The sequence below is a fragment of the Phocoena phocoena genome, chromosome 1 (genome assembly GCF_963924675.1).
Source record: "Phocoena phocoena chromosome 1, mPhoPho1.1, whole genome shotgun sequence".
NCBI lineage: Eukaryota > Metazoa > Chordata > Mammalia > Artiodactyla > Phocoenidae > Phocoena > Phocoena phocoena.
This window is the reverse complement of record NC_089219.1, coordinates 139,661,018-139,679,614: the sequence shown is the minus strand read 5'-3', so window position 1 is coordinate 139,679,614 and position 18,597 is coordinate 139,661,018. Positions and strand designations below refer to the sequence as shown.

The window sequence follows — 18,597 nt, the reverse complement described above, 5'->3', positions numbered from 1 at the left end:
ATAGTATTTAAGCTTTCTATTAGCCACTCTCCTTCACTAGGAAAATACCTTTTCAAAGTTGTCAATAGTGATGACACTTAAGAACTGTGTCGGGCATTGCGAGGGGCATATAAAGTATAAGACTCTTTCTTGTCCTCACAAAGCTCATAATGCTACCACAACACATTAACCCTGAGCAGCTTGTAAGGAATAATGGGAAACATGAGAAGTCCTTCTCAGTGTGCAGAAAGGCTCCGGGGAATATGCAGAACTCTTCCTTCTGGCTTCTGTGGTGGGGACCTCTCAACCTGTTAATTTTGGGGCATGTTCTGTCTTGCAGGGCACTCAACACAAGCCAGCTGAAGGCCCTGAATATTGAAATGCTGCCAGGATATCGAGATCCCTACTCCTCCAGGCCTCTAACTAGGGGTGAAATTGGCTGCTTCCTTAGCCACTACTCTGTCTGGAAAGAGGTAAATAACGCTTCATTTCAATGTGTAGTTCTTTAATGAGGAGGAAGGAGAGTGGGACCTTGTAGGTGAACTCGGGCCAGATATAAAGTGAACCCGTAACTGTTCTGGGAGTGTGCTTGGAAGCTGTCATTGCCTTATGTCTCCCTCTGACACAAGGCTAGTGACAAACAAGGAAGGGTAGCCTTGGTGCAACTTGGAATGATGATAGGGGAAGACACCCACGTTCTGGGGGCCACACTCCTAGTGATGCATCCCCATCCTTAGTAGGAATGCCTTGTGTTTATCTAGCATGTCATCATTTTTTAAGTGACTCAGTATAAGAAATCACCCGGAAGTCATGTGAGATGGGTTAGGAGAGATGGGCCCATTTTACCCAAGAGAAAATAGTTATCTTGTTCAGGCAAGAAGGGGCAGAGCCAGGACTTGAACCCCTGTCTTACAGATCAGACATTGATAGGGGTGGTATTAAAGTGTGGGGTTCTTGGTTAAGGGTCAGTTCCCACAAGAAAAGAGAGTCCCCAAAGAAAGTCCTCTTGAAAGGGCCTTCTCCCTTTTAATGATCCAGTCTATGCCTATCTTTTTTATTCAAGAAACTTTGTTTTATAGATAAACTTTAAATTTTATAGGAAAAAATATGTAGCTCATAAGATACTGGCCAACGACATTTCACAAATTAAATAATACAGCCAGGTTAACCAGCACCTACATCAAGAAACTGGTTACCAGCACCCCAGAAGCACAGCCCTTCTCTGCATTTTTTCCTAGCCATCAGTTCCCCAAGGGTGACCACTCTCCTGACTTCTAACAGCACAGAATAATTTTGTCTACATTTTTCCTTTTATTATGTGTACACACCATGTGGTTCCATTCAATCTCTCAACATTACATTTGTGAGATTCACCTATAACTTTGCATTTAACTGTAGATCATTTACACTCACTGCTGTAAATACACCACAGTTTATTTATCCGTTTTACTGTCGATGGACTTTTGCTTAGATTCCAGTTATGAGCTACTACCTGTTGTGCTACTTTACTTTTGACTTTTTGATACCTATTTTTTATTAGATAAATAAGTATCAGCTTTTCATAAGGTATCTTCCCACTGACCTTTACAGGTAATTGACCGAGAGCTGGAGAAGACTCTTGTTATTGAGGATGATGTGCGTTTTGAACATCAGTTTAAGAAGAAGCTCATGAAGCTGATGGATGATATTGATCGAGTCCAGCTGGATTGGGAACTGATGTGAGTGACAAGATGACAAGCTGTTCAAAGAGTACTGAGAGGCTTTCAGTTCTTTCCAAGGGGCAGAGAGCCCCAGCTCGTAGGAGATGCAGCTCAAGCTTCCATTTACCTGGTTTTCTCTCCATAAATGTTCCCAGAAACAAGAAGTGAGTAGGGGATAACCATTGGATTTTGCATGTCTATGCTCCTCAGGGTGAGAAAGAAACTTTGGGAGATTCTTTGAGACCTGGAGTCTACCTGCAGATCAGGGGCCTTCAGACTGAGTGTTCACCTGGGAACACAGTAGAAATCCACTCATGAACCAGTGTGGTACATGGAGGGAGTATGTAGAGGGAGGACCCATTCAAGGGCAAGGTTCCTGTGTCACACTTGAGTCTCAGCTCCCAGGAGAACAGGTTTCCTCTGTAACCTCTGATGGTGTGGGAGGTTTGGAAGGTCAGTGGGAGAGCTCCTGTTGGGGAGGGAAGCTGTGCAAACAGGGAGAACACGGAAGTTGGGCTTAGTGGAGGCTCAGAGGCTGTCTTAGAAAAACCAGGCTCATCAAGGGAGTACTGGCTCCAAACTGACAATTTAGTTAATGCTCGTTGCCTGCTACCTCTGGGAATTGAGCTCTCTCTTTTTCTTTTTATGCTAAGGTGACACTTTTTACTTCCCTCCAATGAGGCAGAAAGTTCCCAAGCATTATGTTCACTTCCCAGCTGTGTGTCAAAGGCAGTTTCATCAAATCAGAGGCTGTTCCTTTGGAGCAGCTGCAGCAGACAAGCTGTCCCTGCTCCTCCCATCCTTGGAGGGAAACTTAACTATGGGCCCGGGTGGAATACTTGTTCTCTTAGAAAATGTACCATTCTGAGCTCAAAAGAAACCCAGTAATGGCTCAAGTAACCTGTGGGAAATAGACCCAGGACTATGTAACAAAGAGACTGGCACCCTGTCATGTGATTAGATTCTGCACTGTCTCTTCAGATCATTGTTCCTAAAATCCTCCAGAAGTCCCCACACCTCAGGCTTTCTGAATCTATGGCTCTGCAGCCTGTGGTTAAGGCCCCACAGGCATGGAGCCCGAAAGCTATTTTATGCTTACGTGACATGTGCAAAGGTGATTTTCACTTAAGCCTTGGAATCACAGAGGACTGGACTTGAGCAGTCTAAGGCTTAGAGGTGACATACATCCCAGTTCACTTCCAATTTGGTTGACGCGTTTCTCAGGACAAAGTACCAACAGATCCAAGAAAGAAAAGTTATTGTCCTGGTAAGGATACAGGAAAAAAAGATGTTTCCTAAATTTCCCAGACTGATCAAGTCAAAATATTTCATTGAAATCTATTATGTAATCATAAAGAATTAGTGGTTTCAAATTTTTCACATCTCATTTTCTGAAATGAATAAAGCAAATGTTATTTGAACTCAAAACATGAAACCAGATAGACTGTCTGTGACTGCAGTGTTAAGTTTCTCCAGAAAAAGAAAATAGTAAGTGGGAGGAATAGAACAAGCCATTGAAAGCATCTAGGGCAGCATGTCAGTAGAAATATAATGTGAAAAACATCGTTTAAAGTTTTCTAGTAATCATATTAAAAAGATAAAAATAGGTGAAATTAACTTTAATAATACATTTTATTGAATCCAACATATCAAATATTATTTTAACATATAATCAATATTTTAAAAGTATTAATGAGATAGTCTATATTCTTTTTTCATACTGTCTTCAAAATCCAGTATGTATTTCATGCATATAACACATCTCAATACAGCTGCTAAATTTTCAACTGTTGAAGTAAACTGTAGTCCTACTGAAATAATACATTTTGTCTAACAGAAAATATTATTTTACACATCTTCAATTTTTTAATTACAATTTGAATCTAGTAAAATTAATAAATTGAGTACAAACTCAGTTCCTCAGTCACTCTGGCCACATCTCAAGCGCTCAGTAGGATTTTTCTCTTCCACTTGGTACATGAGAGAAATTCAGGCTCTTTGCTCTGAACAGACATTGGCTGAGAGACAGGTATATTTGTCCTCAGAAGAACTGAAGGTGAACATAGACTTATTCTACAAATCCTAGGATGTTTCGATAAGTGGGATCCCTTGAATGTTGAAAGAGATAGTTTTAGGGCAAAATAGAGCAAGTCAACTTTACCTAGCAGGTAGGAAGCCAGACCTCCTCAACTTGGTCCAGGCAAGTGGAAACAACTAGGCTCCAGACAAAAGTAATGGATCACAGATGCATGAGTAGACTGGGGAAGGTAGGAATGGCTGAGGGTACATCCTGTGTTGCAGGAGTTGTTCATGGAAGACAGGACCCAGGAGGAAGCATAGGCAGAGCTGGGTGAGAGGGAGAAAGCCAGGCAGGTGTTGTCATTCATTCTACCCTGGAGGAAACCCCCTTGGGGCTACTCTTGGCTTCCTAGGTCTTTTACTGTGGACTATATCTTTCCCAAAGCATTTTCTGTCTTGTGTTTACCACAAGAATTTGGAGAACTGTGCAGAAAATATCAAGTCCCCAGGCTGAAACTCTGGGGACTTGAAAGCAAACTCAGGATTCTCACATCTGGCCTTTGTTGTCCCCTTCCAACCACTGTAAACACAGCTAGAAATCCTATACCATCTTTGGGAAATGATCTGAAAGACCTTTTTTGTCATGAAATGTTTTTTATTTTTATTTTATATTGGAGTATAATGGACTTACAATGTTGTGTTAGTTTCATGTGTATAGCAAAGTGATTAAGTTATAATTTTCAGATTCTTTTCCCATATATGTTATTACAAAATATTGAGTATATTTATTTCCCTGTGCTCTACAGTAGGTCCTTGCTGATTATCTATTTTATATATAGTAGTGTGTGTGTGTTAATCCCAACTTCCTAATTTATCCCTCCCCTCCACCTTACCCTTTTGGTAACCATAAGTTTGTTTTCTAAGTCTGTGAGTCTCTTTCTATTTTGTAAATAAGTTCGTTTGTATCATTTTTTTGGATTCCACATATAAGTGACATCATATGATATTTGTCTCTCTCTGTCTTATTTCACTTACTATGATAATCTCTAGGTCCATCCATGTGGCTGCAAATGGCATTATTTCATTCTTTTTTTATGACTGAGTAATATTACATTGTGTATGTGTACCCCATCTTCTTTATCCATTCCTTTGTCAATGGACATTTAGGTTGCTTCCATGTCTTGCCTATTGTAAATAGTGCTGCTCTGAACATTGGCTGCATGTACATTTCTGAGTTACGGTTTTCTCCAGATTATATGCCCAGGAATGGGGTTGCTAGATCATATGTAGTTTTATTTTTAGATTTTTAAGTAACCTCCATGCTGTTCTCCATAGTGGTTGTACCAATTTACATTCCCACCAACAGTGTAGAAGGGTTCCCTTTTCTCCCCACCCTCTTTAGCATTTATTGTTTGTAGACTTTTTGATGATGCCCATTCTAACTGGTGTGAGGTGATACGTCATTGTAGTTTTGATTTGCATTTCTCTAATAATTAGTGATGTTGAGCAGCTTTTCATGTGCTTTTGGCCACCTGTATGTCTTCTTTGGAGAAATGTCTATTTAGATCTTCTGCCCATTTTTTGATTGGGTGGTTTGTTTTTTTGATATTGAGCTGCATGAGCTGTTTGTATATTTTGGAGATTAATCCCTTGTAGTTCACATCATTTGCAAATATTTTCTCCCATTCTGTACTTTGTCTTTTTATTTTGTTTATGGTTTCCTTCACTGTGCAAAAGTTTCTAAGTTTAACTAGGTCCCATGTGTCTATTTTTGTCTTTATTTTCATTACTTTAGGAGGTGGAACCAAAGAGACATTGCTAAGATTTATGTCCAAAAGCGTTCTGCCTGTTTTCCTCTGTTTTATAGTATCCGGTCTTACATTTAGGTCTTTAATACATTTTGAGTTTATTTTTGTGTATGGTATTAGAGAATGTTCTAGTTTCATTCTTTAACATGTGACTGTCCAGTTTTCCCAGCACCACTTATGGAAGGGACATCTTTTCTCCATTGTATATTCTTGCCTGCTTTGTTGTAGATTAATTGACCATAGGTCTGTGGGTTTATTTCTGGGCTTTCTGTCCTGTTCCATTGATCTATATGTCTGTCTTTGTGCCAGTAGCATACTTTATAGTATAACTGGAAGTCAGGGAGCCTGATCCCTCCAGCTCCGTTTTTCTTTCTCAAGATTGCTTTGGCTGTTTAGGGTCTTTTGTGTTTCCATACAAATTTTAAGATTTTTTATTCTAAATCTGTAAAACATGCCATTGGTAATTTGATAGGGATTGCATTAAATCTGAAAATTGCCTTGGGTAGTATAGTCATTTTGACAGTATTGCTTCTTCCAATCCAAGAACATGGTATATCTTGTCATCTTCGATTTCTTTCATCAGTGTCTTATAGTTTTTGGAGTTACAGGTCTTTTGCATTCCTAGGTAGGTTTATTTCTAGGTATTTTATTCTTCTTGAGGCGATGGTAAATGGGATTGTAACCTTAATTTCTCTTTCTGACCTTCTGTTGTTAGTGTATAGAAATGCAACAGATTTCTGTGTATTAATTTTGTATCCTGTCACTTTACAGAATTCACTGATGAGCTCTAGTAGTTTTCTGGTAACATCTTTAGGGTTTTCTATGTATAGAGTCATGTCATCTGCAAACAGTGACAGTTTTTTTTTTACTTCTGCTTTTCCAATTCGGATTCCTTTTATTTCTTTTACTTCTCTGATTGCTGTGGAGGACTTCCAAAACTATGTTGAATAAAAGTGGCAAGAGTGAAAATCCTTGTCTTGTTCCTGATCTTAGAGGAAATGTTTTCAGCTTTTCACCATTAAGTATGATGTTAGCTGTGAGTTTGTCATATATAGCCCTCATTATGTTGAGGTAGGTTCCCTCTATGCCCACTTTCTGGAGAGTTTTTATCATAAATGGATGTGGAATTTTATCAAAAGCTTTTTCTGCATCTATTGAGATGATCATAATGGTTTTTATTCTTCAGTTTGTGAATGTGGTGTATCACACTGATTTGTGGATACTGAAAAATCCTTGTATCCCTGGGATAAATCCCACTCGATCATGGTATATGATACTGTTAATGTCTTGTTGGATTTTGTTTGCTAATATTTTGTTGAGGATTTTTGTGTCTATGTTCATCAGTGATAATTGGCTTGTAATTTTCTTTTTTTGTAGTGTACTTGTCTGGTTTTGGTATCGGGGTGATGGTGGCCTCATAGAATGAGTTTGGGAGTGTTCCTTCTTTTGCAATTTTTGGAACAGTTTCAGAAGGTGTTAACTCTTCTCTAAATATTTGATAGAATTCGCCTGTGAAGCCATCTGGTCTGGGATTTTTGTTTGGGAGTTTTTAAATCACAGTTTCAATTTCAGTACTTGAGATTGGTCTGTTCATATTTTCTATTTCTTCCTGGTTTAGTCTTAGGAGATTGTACCTTTCTAAGAATTTGTCCATTTCTTCTAGGCTGTCCATTTTATTGGCATATAGTTGATAGTAGTAGTCTCTTGTGATCCTTTGTATTTCTGTGGAGTTGGTTGTAACTTTTCCTTTTTCATTCCTGATTTTATTGATTTGAGCCCTCTCCCTTTTTTTTCTTGTTGAGTCTGGCTGACGTTTTATCAATTTTATCTTTTCAAGGAACCAGCTTTTAGTTTCATTTACCTTTTCTATTGTTTTCTTTGTCTCTATTTCATTTATTTCTGCTCTGAGGTTTAGGATTTCTTTCCCTCTACTAACTTTGGGCTTTGTTCTTCTTTCTCTAGTTGCTTTAGGTGTAATGTTAGGTTGTTTGAGATTTCTCTTGTTTCCTGAGGTAGGGTTGTATTGCTATAAACTTCCCTCTTAGGACTGCTTTTTCTTCATCTCATAGGTTTTCGATCAATGCATTTTCATTTTCATCTGTCTCTAGGTATTTTTTGATTTCCTCTTTGATTTCTTCAGTGATCTATTGGTTGCTTAGTAGGACATTGTTTAGCCTCCATGCGTTGTGTGTTTTGTTTTGTTTTAGTTTTTTTTTTTTCTTGAAGTTGATTTCTAATCTCATAGCATTGTGGTCAGAAGAGATGCTTGATATGATTTCAATTTTCTTAAATTTACTGAGGCTTGCTTTGTGGCACAGCATGTGATCTATCCTGGAGAATGTTCCATGTGCACGTGAAAAGAATGTGTCTTCTGCTTTAGGACAGAATGCTCTATAAATATCAATTAAGTCTATCTGGTCTATTGTGTCATTTAAGGCCTGTGTTCCTTACTGATTTTCTGTGTGGGTGATCTGTCCATCGATGTAAGTGGAGTGTTAAAGTCCCCCACTATTATTGTGTTACTATTGATTTCTCCTGTTATGGCTGTTAGCATTTGCCTTATGTATTGAGGTGTTCCTATGTTGGGTGCATATATATTTACAATTGTTATATCTTCTTCTTGGATTGATCCCTTGATCATTATGTAGTGTCCTTCTTTGTCTCTTGTAATAGTCTTTATTTTAAAGTCCATTTTTTCTGATATGAGAATTTCTACTCCAGCTCTCTTGATTTCCATTTGCATGGAATATCTTTTTCCATCCCCTCACTTTCAGTCTGTATGTGTCCCTAGGTCTGAAGTGGGTCTCCTGTAGACAGCATATATATGGGTCTTGTTTTCATATCCATTCAGCCCATCTATGTCTTTTGGTTGGAGCATTTAATCCATGTACATTTAAGATAATTATCTATATGTATGTTCTTGTTGCCAGTTTGTTAATTGTTTTAGATTTGTTTTTGTAGGTCTTCGTTCTTTCTCTTTTGTTTTCTTGTGATTTGATGACTATCTTTAGTGTTTTATTTGGATTCCTTTTTCTTATTTGTGTGTATATCTATTGTAGATTTTTTTTGTTTGTGGTTACAATGATATAGCAGTCTATATAAATACAAGATTGTTTTAAGTTGCTGGTCTCTTAATTTCAAGTACATTTCATATATCCTGTATTTGTACTCTCCTCTTCTCATGATTGCTGGTTCTAATACCATATTTGTGTGTGGATGATTTCCTACCTTTATTGTATGTTTGCCTTTACTGGTGAGATTTCCCATTCATACTTTTCTTGTTTCTAGTTGTGGCCTTTTCTTTTCCACCTAGAGAAGTTCCTTTAGTATCTGTTGTAAAGCTGGTTTGGTGCTGGTGAATTCTCTTAGCTTTTGCTTGTCTGTAAAGCTTTTAATTTGTCCATCAAATCTGAATGAGAGCCTTGCTGGGTAGAGTATTCTTGGTTGTACCTTTTTCCCTTTCATTACTTTAAGTATATCATGCCACTAATGGCCTGCAGAGTTTCTCCTGAAAAATCAGGTTATAACCTTATGGGGATTCCCTGTATGTTATTTGTTGCTTTTCCCTCATTGCTTTTAATATTTTATCTTTGTTTTTAATTTTTCTCAATTTGACTATTATGTGTCTTGGCATGTTCCTCCTTGGGTTTATTCTCTATGTACTCTCTGCACTTCCTGGACTTGGGTGACTGCTTCCTTTCCCATGTTAAGGAAGCTTTCAGCTATTATCTTTTCAAATATTTTCTCAGGCCCTTTCTCTCTCTCTTCTCCTTTTGGGACCACTATAATGTGAATGTTTATGAGTTTAATGTTGTCCCAGAGGCCTCTTAAACTGTCCTCATTTCTTTTCATTCTTTTTTATTTATTCTGTTCTGCAGCAGTGATTTCCAATAGTCTGTCTTCCAGCTCACTTATCCTTTCTTCTGCCTCATTCATTCTACTATTGATTGCTTCTAGTCTATTTTTCATTTCAGTTATTGTATTGTTCAACTTTGTTCTTTATATCTTCTAGTCCTTTGTTAAATATTTCTTGTATCTTCTCAGTCTGTGCCTCCATTCCTTTTCTGAGATCTTGTATCCTCTTTACTATCATTACTCTGAATTCTTTTTCAGGTAGATTGCCTATCTCCACTTCACTTAGTTGCTCTTCTGGGGTTTTATCTTGTTCCTTCGTCTGGAATGTACTCCTCTGCCATCTCATTTTGTCTAACTTTTTGTGCAGTCTGTCTTCCACAGGCTGCAGGATTATAGTTCCTCTTGCTTCTGGTGTCTGCCCCTTGGTGGGCAAGGCTGGTCTAGAGGCTTGTTCAGGCTTCCTGGTGGCAGAGACTGGTACCTGCCTACTGGTGGGTGGAGCTGGGTCTTGTCTCTCTGGTGGGCAGGGTTGTGTCAAGGGGTGTGTTTGGAGGCAACTGTGGGCTCAGGAAGACTTTAGGCCTACAGCCTCTTGTGTGGGGCCAGTTCTTAGTGTCAAAATGGCAGCCTCCAGGAGAGCTCATACCAATGAATACTCCCCAGTACCTCCACCACCAGTGTCCTTGTCACCACAGTGAGCCACAGCCTCTTTCCTGCCTACTCAGGAGACCCTCCAAGACCATCAGGTAGCTCTGCCCCAGGCTCCTCTGAAGTCATTGCTTTCGCCCTAGGTCCCACTGTGCATGAGACCTTGTGTGCATCCTCCAAGAGTGGAGGTTCTGTTTCTCCCAGTTCTGTGGAGTTTCTGTAATCAAGCCCTGCTGGCCTTCAAAGCCAAATGCTGTGGGGGCTCTTCCTCCTAATGTCAGAGTGCCCAGTACAGGGAGCCTGATGTGGGGCTCAGAACTCTCACTCCTGTGGGAGAACCACTGCAATATAATTATTTTCCAGTTTGTGGGTCACCCACCCAGTGGGTATGGGATTTGATTGTATCACAAATGTACCCCTCCTACCATCTTGCTGTGGCTTCTTCTTTGTCTTTGGATGTAGAATATCATTTTTGGTAGGTTCCAGTCTTTTTTGTTGGTGGTTGTTCAGCAGTTAGTTGTGATTTTGATGTTTTTGTGAGAGGAGGTGAGCTCAAGTCCTCCTATTCTGCCATCTTGTCTCGAACCTCTGAAAGATCTTTTAATCTCTACATCTCAACTTTCACGCTTCAACAGTCTGCTGGGCAAGAATAGTTGGGATGTTGATAAGTGGAGCCACAGAAATGGCCCCATTGATGGGAGATGACAGCCATGGTTGATGTGATGTGCCTTGTTGTGTGATACATTTAAATAAGACACACTTGGTCCAAGCTTTCAAAAGTCTGCAAAGCTGTGCTTCATTCTTATGGATGTCTAATACTAAAATTGGAATTCTCTCCTTCACCCATTTCCTTTTAGTTATATTGGCAGGAAGAGGATGCAACTAAAAGAGCCAGAGAAAGCTGTGCCCAATGTGGTAAATCTGGTCGAAGCTGACTATTCTTACTGGACTCTGGGCTATGTCATCTCTCTGGAAGGAGCACAGAAGCTTGTTGGAGCCAATCCTTTTGGGAAGATGCTACCAGTGGATGAGTTTCTGCCAATCATGTACAACAAGCATCCTGTGTGAGTTACCCTGAACTGCCTGCCTATCCCTTGAGCACAATCCATTCATGAATTATGCTACTTGGTTTCTGGGTAATACTTAATATATTTTAAGGGGTACTACTTTCCTAAGTGATCTTTCCATAATCATGACCCAGAGAGGCCGATTTGAGTGATTATCCCCTTTTACAGATGGGAAAGATGAGGCAGAAATGGTGAGTCTTGCATAGGAGTCCTCTTGAATACCCAGCAGGTAGTTTAACTGGACGTAATCTGCTCAGTCCTCTCATCTCTGATTTTCTTACTTCCATAAACCCATATACACCTCAAGGTGAAGGTCATCTTCCTAAACACCTCAGATTTTTCTGTTCATTTCTTAGTTCATTGAGTGTACTGTTGGCCAGGCAGTAGCTCACAGGCTAGTCGGGAACCCAGACTCGAGAACAGTCATTGTGATATATTGTGATACCTGCAATCACAGAGATGTGTTAGAGGCTCAGGGAGAGTGGAGGTGGCCTCTGAGCAAGGTGTCCATAGAAGAAGGCAGTGTGATGCTAGAGTCCCTGTAGCCTGGGAGTTCACTCTGACCTAGTGCTTATCAAGGGCATGGTAAATTATGGGCTTATGTGTCAGTCTCCCCAATAACCTATGAGCCCCTGAGGCAGGAACCATCTTTTATCTCTGTGTCCTTAGAGCCTAGTCCAAACTCTATAGATAATAGCTGCTTGATCAGTGCTTCCTTAAATTCATTACTGGAGCAGAAGACCAGGTTCTAACCTTGGCTTCTTCTCTCAGTTGCTGGGTGATTCCTCCCTAGATGGTCTTCATGTTAGCAGTTGAGTGTTCTTGTCCTGCATCTTGCTCATTTTGTCTCCTGTCTTCAGTAAAGATGGACAACATGTTGGAGACTGATTTTTATCTCTGCTTCCCAACATAAACATGGAGGTCAATCATCATCCCCTCAACAGAAAGGGAATTGAGATCTAGCAGCCAAGCAGATGTCACCTCATGTAATCTGCACAGGAGCCCTGGGAGGGAGGGCAAGTCATCCCTCCACTTTACACTCACTTGTCGCTGGAATGCAAAGCCACGCTGGTGTGCCTCCAAGCCTACACCACATCACTCAACCCTTCATTGCCATCCAGCTCCCAGCCGTCTAATTTATTAATCCAGGAACAGCATTTTTCTACAAAGTGATCACATTTATTTATTATTATGGTCCAACAGAGCTTAATCCTTAATTTTTAGAATAAGACCTGAAATTCATTTTTAAACTAGTCTATCCAAATACAACAGAAACATCCTGACCTTTTTCTTTGTGCATTTGTTTAGAACAACTGAAAGCTTTTAAAGAAAACTGTATTACGTTCGTAGACTAAAATTTTCCACACGGGACACAACTTGAAAAATAATCAAATGAATCTATGAGAATTTACGAGATAACAAGTGGGGCTCTTTTCCCCTGTTCTGTAAGTGTCCTGCCCCCTCACCCACCTGTACACCTCTTGTTTTCAGTGCTGAGTACATGGAGCATTACGAATCCAGGGACTTGAAAGCCTTCTCTGCAGAACCCTTGCTCATCTACCCAACACACTACACAGGCCAGCCAGGGTATCTGAGTGACACGGAGACCTCAACCATCTGGGACAATGAGACAGTGGCCACTGACTGGGACAGGACACATGCCTGGAAGTCCAGGAAGCAAGGTCACATCTACCGCAATGCCAAGAACACAGAGGCCCTGCCACCGCCAACCTCCCTGGACACTGTGCCTTCGAGAGATGAGTTATGAGGGCTCCATGGGGGATTTACTGCCCTTTGGTTTTCCTAATGGGCTGTTGATATGTTTGTTCCACTTTCTTTTCATGGTCACGATCACCTAACCAAAGTGGTCTAATGTGATTGATCAAAATTAGTATATTTTTTTTTTTTTTTTTTTTTTTTTTTTTTTTTTTTTTGCGGTACACGGGCCTCTCACTGTTGTGGCCTCTCCCGTTGCAGAGCACAGGCTCCAGACGCGCAGGCTCAGCGGCCATGGCTCACGGGCCCAGCCGCTCCGCGGCATGTGGGATCTTCCCGGACCGGGGCACGAACCCGCATCCCCTGCATCGGCAGGCGGCCTCTCAACCACTGCACCACCAGGGAAGCCCCTAAATTAGTATATTTTGACAGGGGAAGAGAATAGGGAAACTAAACCCAAATTTCCTAGATGGCTAGAAAATAGGCTTTATGGCAACCATTAAGATGAACTTCAATCCAGACACCTTGTCCCTCAGTTCATTACCCATATGATACTGGTTGTCACATTGAGGTTGAACAGCATGGCTTGGAGATTCGTCCAAGGGAAAGGTGATCACCACACTATCACGTCAATAAATGGGTAGGCCTGGCAGCCAAGTCAACTGGACCACATCTATTGGTCTAGTGGGCCCATTTTATGTCATAGATGTGACCTTGAAAACTTGAGTATGTTCCAAGTTCGGGGTGTGGGGGAGGGGGAATCAGATCATTTAAAATCAAATTAATTGGGCTTTTTCTTTAAAGGCATTTTGCCGTGAGCCTTATTACAAAGTGACTTTTTCATCTTAGTCCCCGTTATCCAACAGGGATGGGTATTTGGGTCTGTGTGTGACTTGGCATTTGACTATCATGGCAATTGAAGCTCCCATGAAGAGGGGTCCATTTTGCCATGAGCATATAGTTTCATAGGTATTTGAGGGTTTGTGTAGGTATTTGAGGAAAGCACTCAAACTTTGGCTTTCTTTATTATGGTCGCTTGAGTTGGGATGCTCTATTTATGAAGATAAATTTAATATATAAGGGGCTGGGACTGGTGTGTAATTGCTGTCCCGGGGGTTCATGTGCTGCCCCAGCACGTCAGACTGTCCTCTCCACCCAGAGCCTGGGAGTGAGTTGCAGGTGTGAGTTTTATGAGTCACTGTTAAGAGGCAGAGCACAACTTTAGGCCAGAAACTGTCCTTGCCTGGGATTTTCATTCTATTTTGAATTATTTATTTTACAAAATGTGGGGGAAATGTCTGTAGGATAAGGCAGAGAAACATATGTGTTAGGCTTTTATTGCCCCCTGGGAAGTGGTGAGTGTAGACACGTTGGTTCCAGAATCTGGTTCTTCTGCATTTCCCAGCCTGACTCTTACAAGGAGGCCTGTTGAGTGGGAGATTCTAACCTTCTGGAAACAAATGATTCTCCACCTCAGGCGAGAGACCTTGGTTAGAAACAATGGACTGATCAACTGATTTAGACCAACAACCAGGGAAGCCTTGGAGTCAGGATCCTGGGCAGACCACCTCTCTGCTTTCTTCATAAATGGATTTTATGTAAAATGCAGAGTTGGACTACATCATCTGTTTCAGCTCCACAATCTGTGATCCTTGGATATCTCATGCTGGTTTGTTTTAGGTTTCTGTTCTCATGCCTGCAAGCAGTAAAACGTGGTCTCCAGAAATCCCCTCCCCAAGCATCCTGTCCACACACGCTCCTCTCTCCGTGTCCTGGGTGTTGACTCTGAGCTTCATGCTTTGGAGCAGAACCCGTTGGTGGCCTTGCTGGGTGCACCAAGCTTCCTGCTCCCCATGAGGGCCCCAGGCTGCAGGACAACCCGGCAGCTTCCTTCCACAGAACACCAACCTCGGCCTTCCCTCTTGACTTATGGTTGGTTCTTCTGCATTGACCAATAAGCCAGGAGACTGAGGGAAGGGATCTCAGCTGCCTGATTTTTACTGCTTAGACATAGCTATCAGAGCTTGACTCTTTGTCTAGAAAAACAGAGCATCTGGGGAGCTAGTGAAAAACCCTTAGGCGATTCCTAAGGTTTCCTTGGGTATGCTGTACTTCGTTTGCATATTTGAGTGTGTGCAGATGTGTGTGAATTTCATGTTTTGTTTTTTTTTTTAAAGAGGTGGGCGGAGGCTGAGGTATTGGGAGTAGAGGAAGATTTAATTAATTTTTGTGTGGTTATGTTTCATAGAGAACATTGGTGGTTTTTTTTTTTCTTTTTTCCTGTCAGCTGGTCTGGTGGGTTTATGAATTCCCAATCTTTTTTTTTTTTTTTTGAATTCTCATTCTTAAAAGACATTGTTCATAAATTCTAGAATTTTAGATTAGGACTGTTCTACTGTGAATAAAATTCTGGCTCTGTTAGCCCAGCCGTTGCTTTTCTCCACTCAGGTCTAGAATCCCAAGCAGTGTTCTTTCATTGTGAACATTGTGAGCTGCAGACGCAGCTTTTCTTTAGAAGGTCATCTCTTCAGCAATCCAGGGATTCCTTGACCTCATTATTCTTTCCTGCCTCCCGTCTAGCCTCAAGTCAAGACATTAGACCTTCACGGTGTCAGAGGACTTTGCCTCCGTCATGGCACCTGCTGTCTGCCTCTGGAAGTTAAACCCTCTCTGGATCTTGAGATCCAAGGTGTAATCTTCTGGATGGCCGGCCCTGACTTCAGCAGTGCTGGTGCTGCTAAGTGTGGACTGAGTATGTACAATATGCAGACGACACACTGCACGGGCCTTGCTTTGTTCACTGGGGCCTGCTCCAGGAACTCTGGAAAACAAGAGCCAGCATCCCAGCATCCTACACTGTCTGTCATGCTCTGTCATTTCAGGGTGGGGAAGTGATAAACTACTTGCCTTCTAGAGCACTTTGTGAAAAATTAAAAAACGTGCAACTCTATGATTGTTCATTGGTTCCTCCAACGCTGGTCAACAGCCAACACCGCTGGAATTTCCAGGTCTGCACCGGCCAAGGATGTCAGAGGCCAAAGGTAATCATCACTGCTGTGCAATCCCTGTGGCAAAGAACAGAGGGTGGTCACCAGCCTTCCTGTCCAGTGGGATATGTTTTAGACTGCTGGAGAGGTGGGTAAGCCAAAAAGGATTCTAGGCCTCCAGTGGGAGGGTGATTGACGGAGGATTCATTTTGCATTTCTATGCTATTGGTCAGCCTATCTATCCATTCATCAAAAGATACTGAAATGCTTGTCCCAGGCCAAAGAGATTTATCTTGGGGCAAAAAAAGGAGAACCCATGTTGGCCTCAATGACCCCCTGTATTTCAGCTCAGGCTCCCCCAAAACCTCAAGAAACAGGTGTGAGCGCTCCCTTGTTTCAGGCCCTGTGCTGGGCACTGAGATGCTCAGAGGTCTAGAAAAGGTCCCTACTGCTGTGGCGTCTGTGGTCCAAGGGAGCAGCCATGTAAGCAGGATGGCTTTCTTTCAGAGGCTGGAACAAAAGGGGCCATAGGACCCAGGGAACCTGGTTCTGCTGAGGAGGGGGCCATTGGAGGCAGCTTTGCTGGGAATGTGACAGTTGTGTTGGGTTTGGGGCTGTGGAAGGGCCTACTAGGGAGTGATGGGGAGCTGGGTAGGACCAAAGGGTCAGCTATGTGTTGGGGTTATTGACAGGAAACAGTCTTGAGAGCCGATAATGATGGCAAGGCGGCTACCCTCCTGCTCCAGACTATTCTCACGAATGCAGAGGCCGTTGTTTCTGGGGGGAATTCTAAGTTTGGTTGCTTTCCTGACAGACAATGCAGAGATTTCTAGTAAAATTCTGGTGTCGGAAACAAAATTCCCATTCAGCTACACACATGGGAATATTTTCACTTACAGTTGGAACAAATCCATCTAATTAGTAACTGTAAGATAAAGATGAGTTTTCCCAAGAGGCTTCTACAATGTGCTTTCAAGACATTCTTTCCAAGTAAGTGATCTTTATGACTGACAAGAAATTAATTCAGTGAGGATTTAACTAATGACAAAGTGAGAGTTAAAGTGAGGCTGGTCATTTGATAAAATAGCATGTCATGGATGATCTGTTCAGAAACCTCAGCACAGGCAGCCTTGGAAATAATCATTTCACCCACATTTTATGTTTTGTGGGGATGTTTGTTATCTCAGAGAGAACCTTCCTTCCCTGGAGACTTCCTGATTAAATGTGTCAGTGGGAGGGGAGCCAGAAGGAGAGAGCAGTGACATGGGAGGGGACTCCCTGTGAGTGGGCTGATGGCATTCCCTAAATCGAGCAGGGTGGCTGAGACAAGGGTGAAGAGTCTGGCCAGTGGTGGCCAGTATGTTGTTTTTGGTTTTGTTTTTGCCTGCTTGGAAAAGAGAGAAATGATAGGTTTTAGTACATTGTGTTAACAGATTACATAGAAAATGGTGCCTTCTCTTTAACTTTTAATTAAAAAAAATTTTTTTTATTGAAATATAGTTGATTTACAATGTTATGTTAGTTTCAATGTACAGTGAAGTGATTCAATTATATATGCGTATATGTATGTGAATATATACTTTTTTTACATTCTCTTCCATTATAGGTTATTATAAGATATTGAGTATAGTTCCCTGTGCTATACAGTAGGTCCTTTTTGGTCATCTGTTTTATATAGAGTAGTATGTATATGTTAATCCCAAACTCCTAATTTATCCCCGCCTCCCCTTTTGGTAACTGTAAGTTTGTTTTCTGTGTCTGTGAGTCTATTTGTTTTGTAAATAGGTTCATTTGTATCATTTTTTTTTGATTCCACATATAAGCGCTATCATATGATATTTGTCTTTCTGTCTGGATTACTTCACTTAGTATGATAATCTCTAGGTCCATCTGTGTTACTGCAGATGGCATTATTTCATTCTTTTTAATGACAGAGTAATATCCCATTGTGTAATATATGTGTGTGTATATCATATATATACACATTATATATGTGTATATGTGCCACATCTTCTTTATCCATTCATCTGTTGATGGACACTTAGGTTGCCTCCATGTCCTGGCCATTGTAAATACTGCTGCTATGAACACTGGGGTGCATGTATCTTTTCCAATTATGGTTTTCTCCAGGTATATGCCCAGGAGTGGGAATGCTGAATCACATGGTAGCTCTATTTTTAGATTTTTAAGGAACCTCCATACTCTTCTCCATAGTGGCTGTACCAATTTATATTCCCAACAACAATGTAGGAGGATTCCTTTTTCTCTGTACCCTCTCTAGCATTTATTATTTGTGGACTTTTTGATGATGGTCGTTCTGAACAGTGTGAGGTGGTACCTCATTATAGTTTTGATTTTCATTTCTCTAATAATTAGTGATGTTGAGCATCTTTTCATGTGCTTTTGGTCATCTGTATGTATTTTTTGGAGAAATGTCTATGTAGATCTTCTGCCCATTTTTTGATTGGGTTGTTTGTTTTTTTGATATTGAGCTGTATGAACTGAGCTGTATGAACTGTTTATATATTTTGGAGATTAATCCCTTGTCAGTAGCATCATTTGCAAATATTTTCTCCCATTCTGTAGGCTGTCTTTTTGTTTATGGTTTCCTTTGCTGTGCAGAAGCTTTTAAGTCTAATTAGGTCCCATTTATTTTTTTATTTTTATTTCCATTACTCTAGGAGACGAATCCAAAAAGATGTTGCTGCGATTTATGTAAAAAGTGTTCTGCCTATGTTTTCCTCTAGTAGTTTTATAGTATCCGGTCTTACATTTAGTTCTTTAATCCGTTTTGAGTTTATTTTTGTATGTGGTGTTA

The 18,597-nt window shown here is 40.9% G+C and overlaps 1 protein-coding gene across 1 annotated transcript in view; it reads left to right on the top strand.

Annotated features, from left to right (window-relative positions):
• Window positions 1-12,844, top strand: part of COLGALT2 (collagen beta(1-O)galactosyltransferase 2) — a 127,045-nt gene extending 114,201 nt beyond the window's left edge. Inside the window, exons 9-12 of the mRNA XM_065881082.1 lie at window positions 320-452; window positions 1,570-1,697; window positions 10,867-11,073; window positions 12,568-12,844. Of these exons, the coding sequence (XP_065737154.1) occupies window positions 320-452; window positions 1,570-1,697; window positions 10,867-11,073; window positions 12,568-12,844 (745 nt within the window). The remainder of the gene's footprint in view (window positions 1-319; window positions 453-1,569; window positions 1,698-10,866; window positions 11,074-12,567) is intronic.
• The last annotated feature ends 5,753 nt before the right edge of the window (window positions 12,845-18,597 follow it).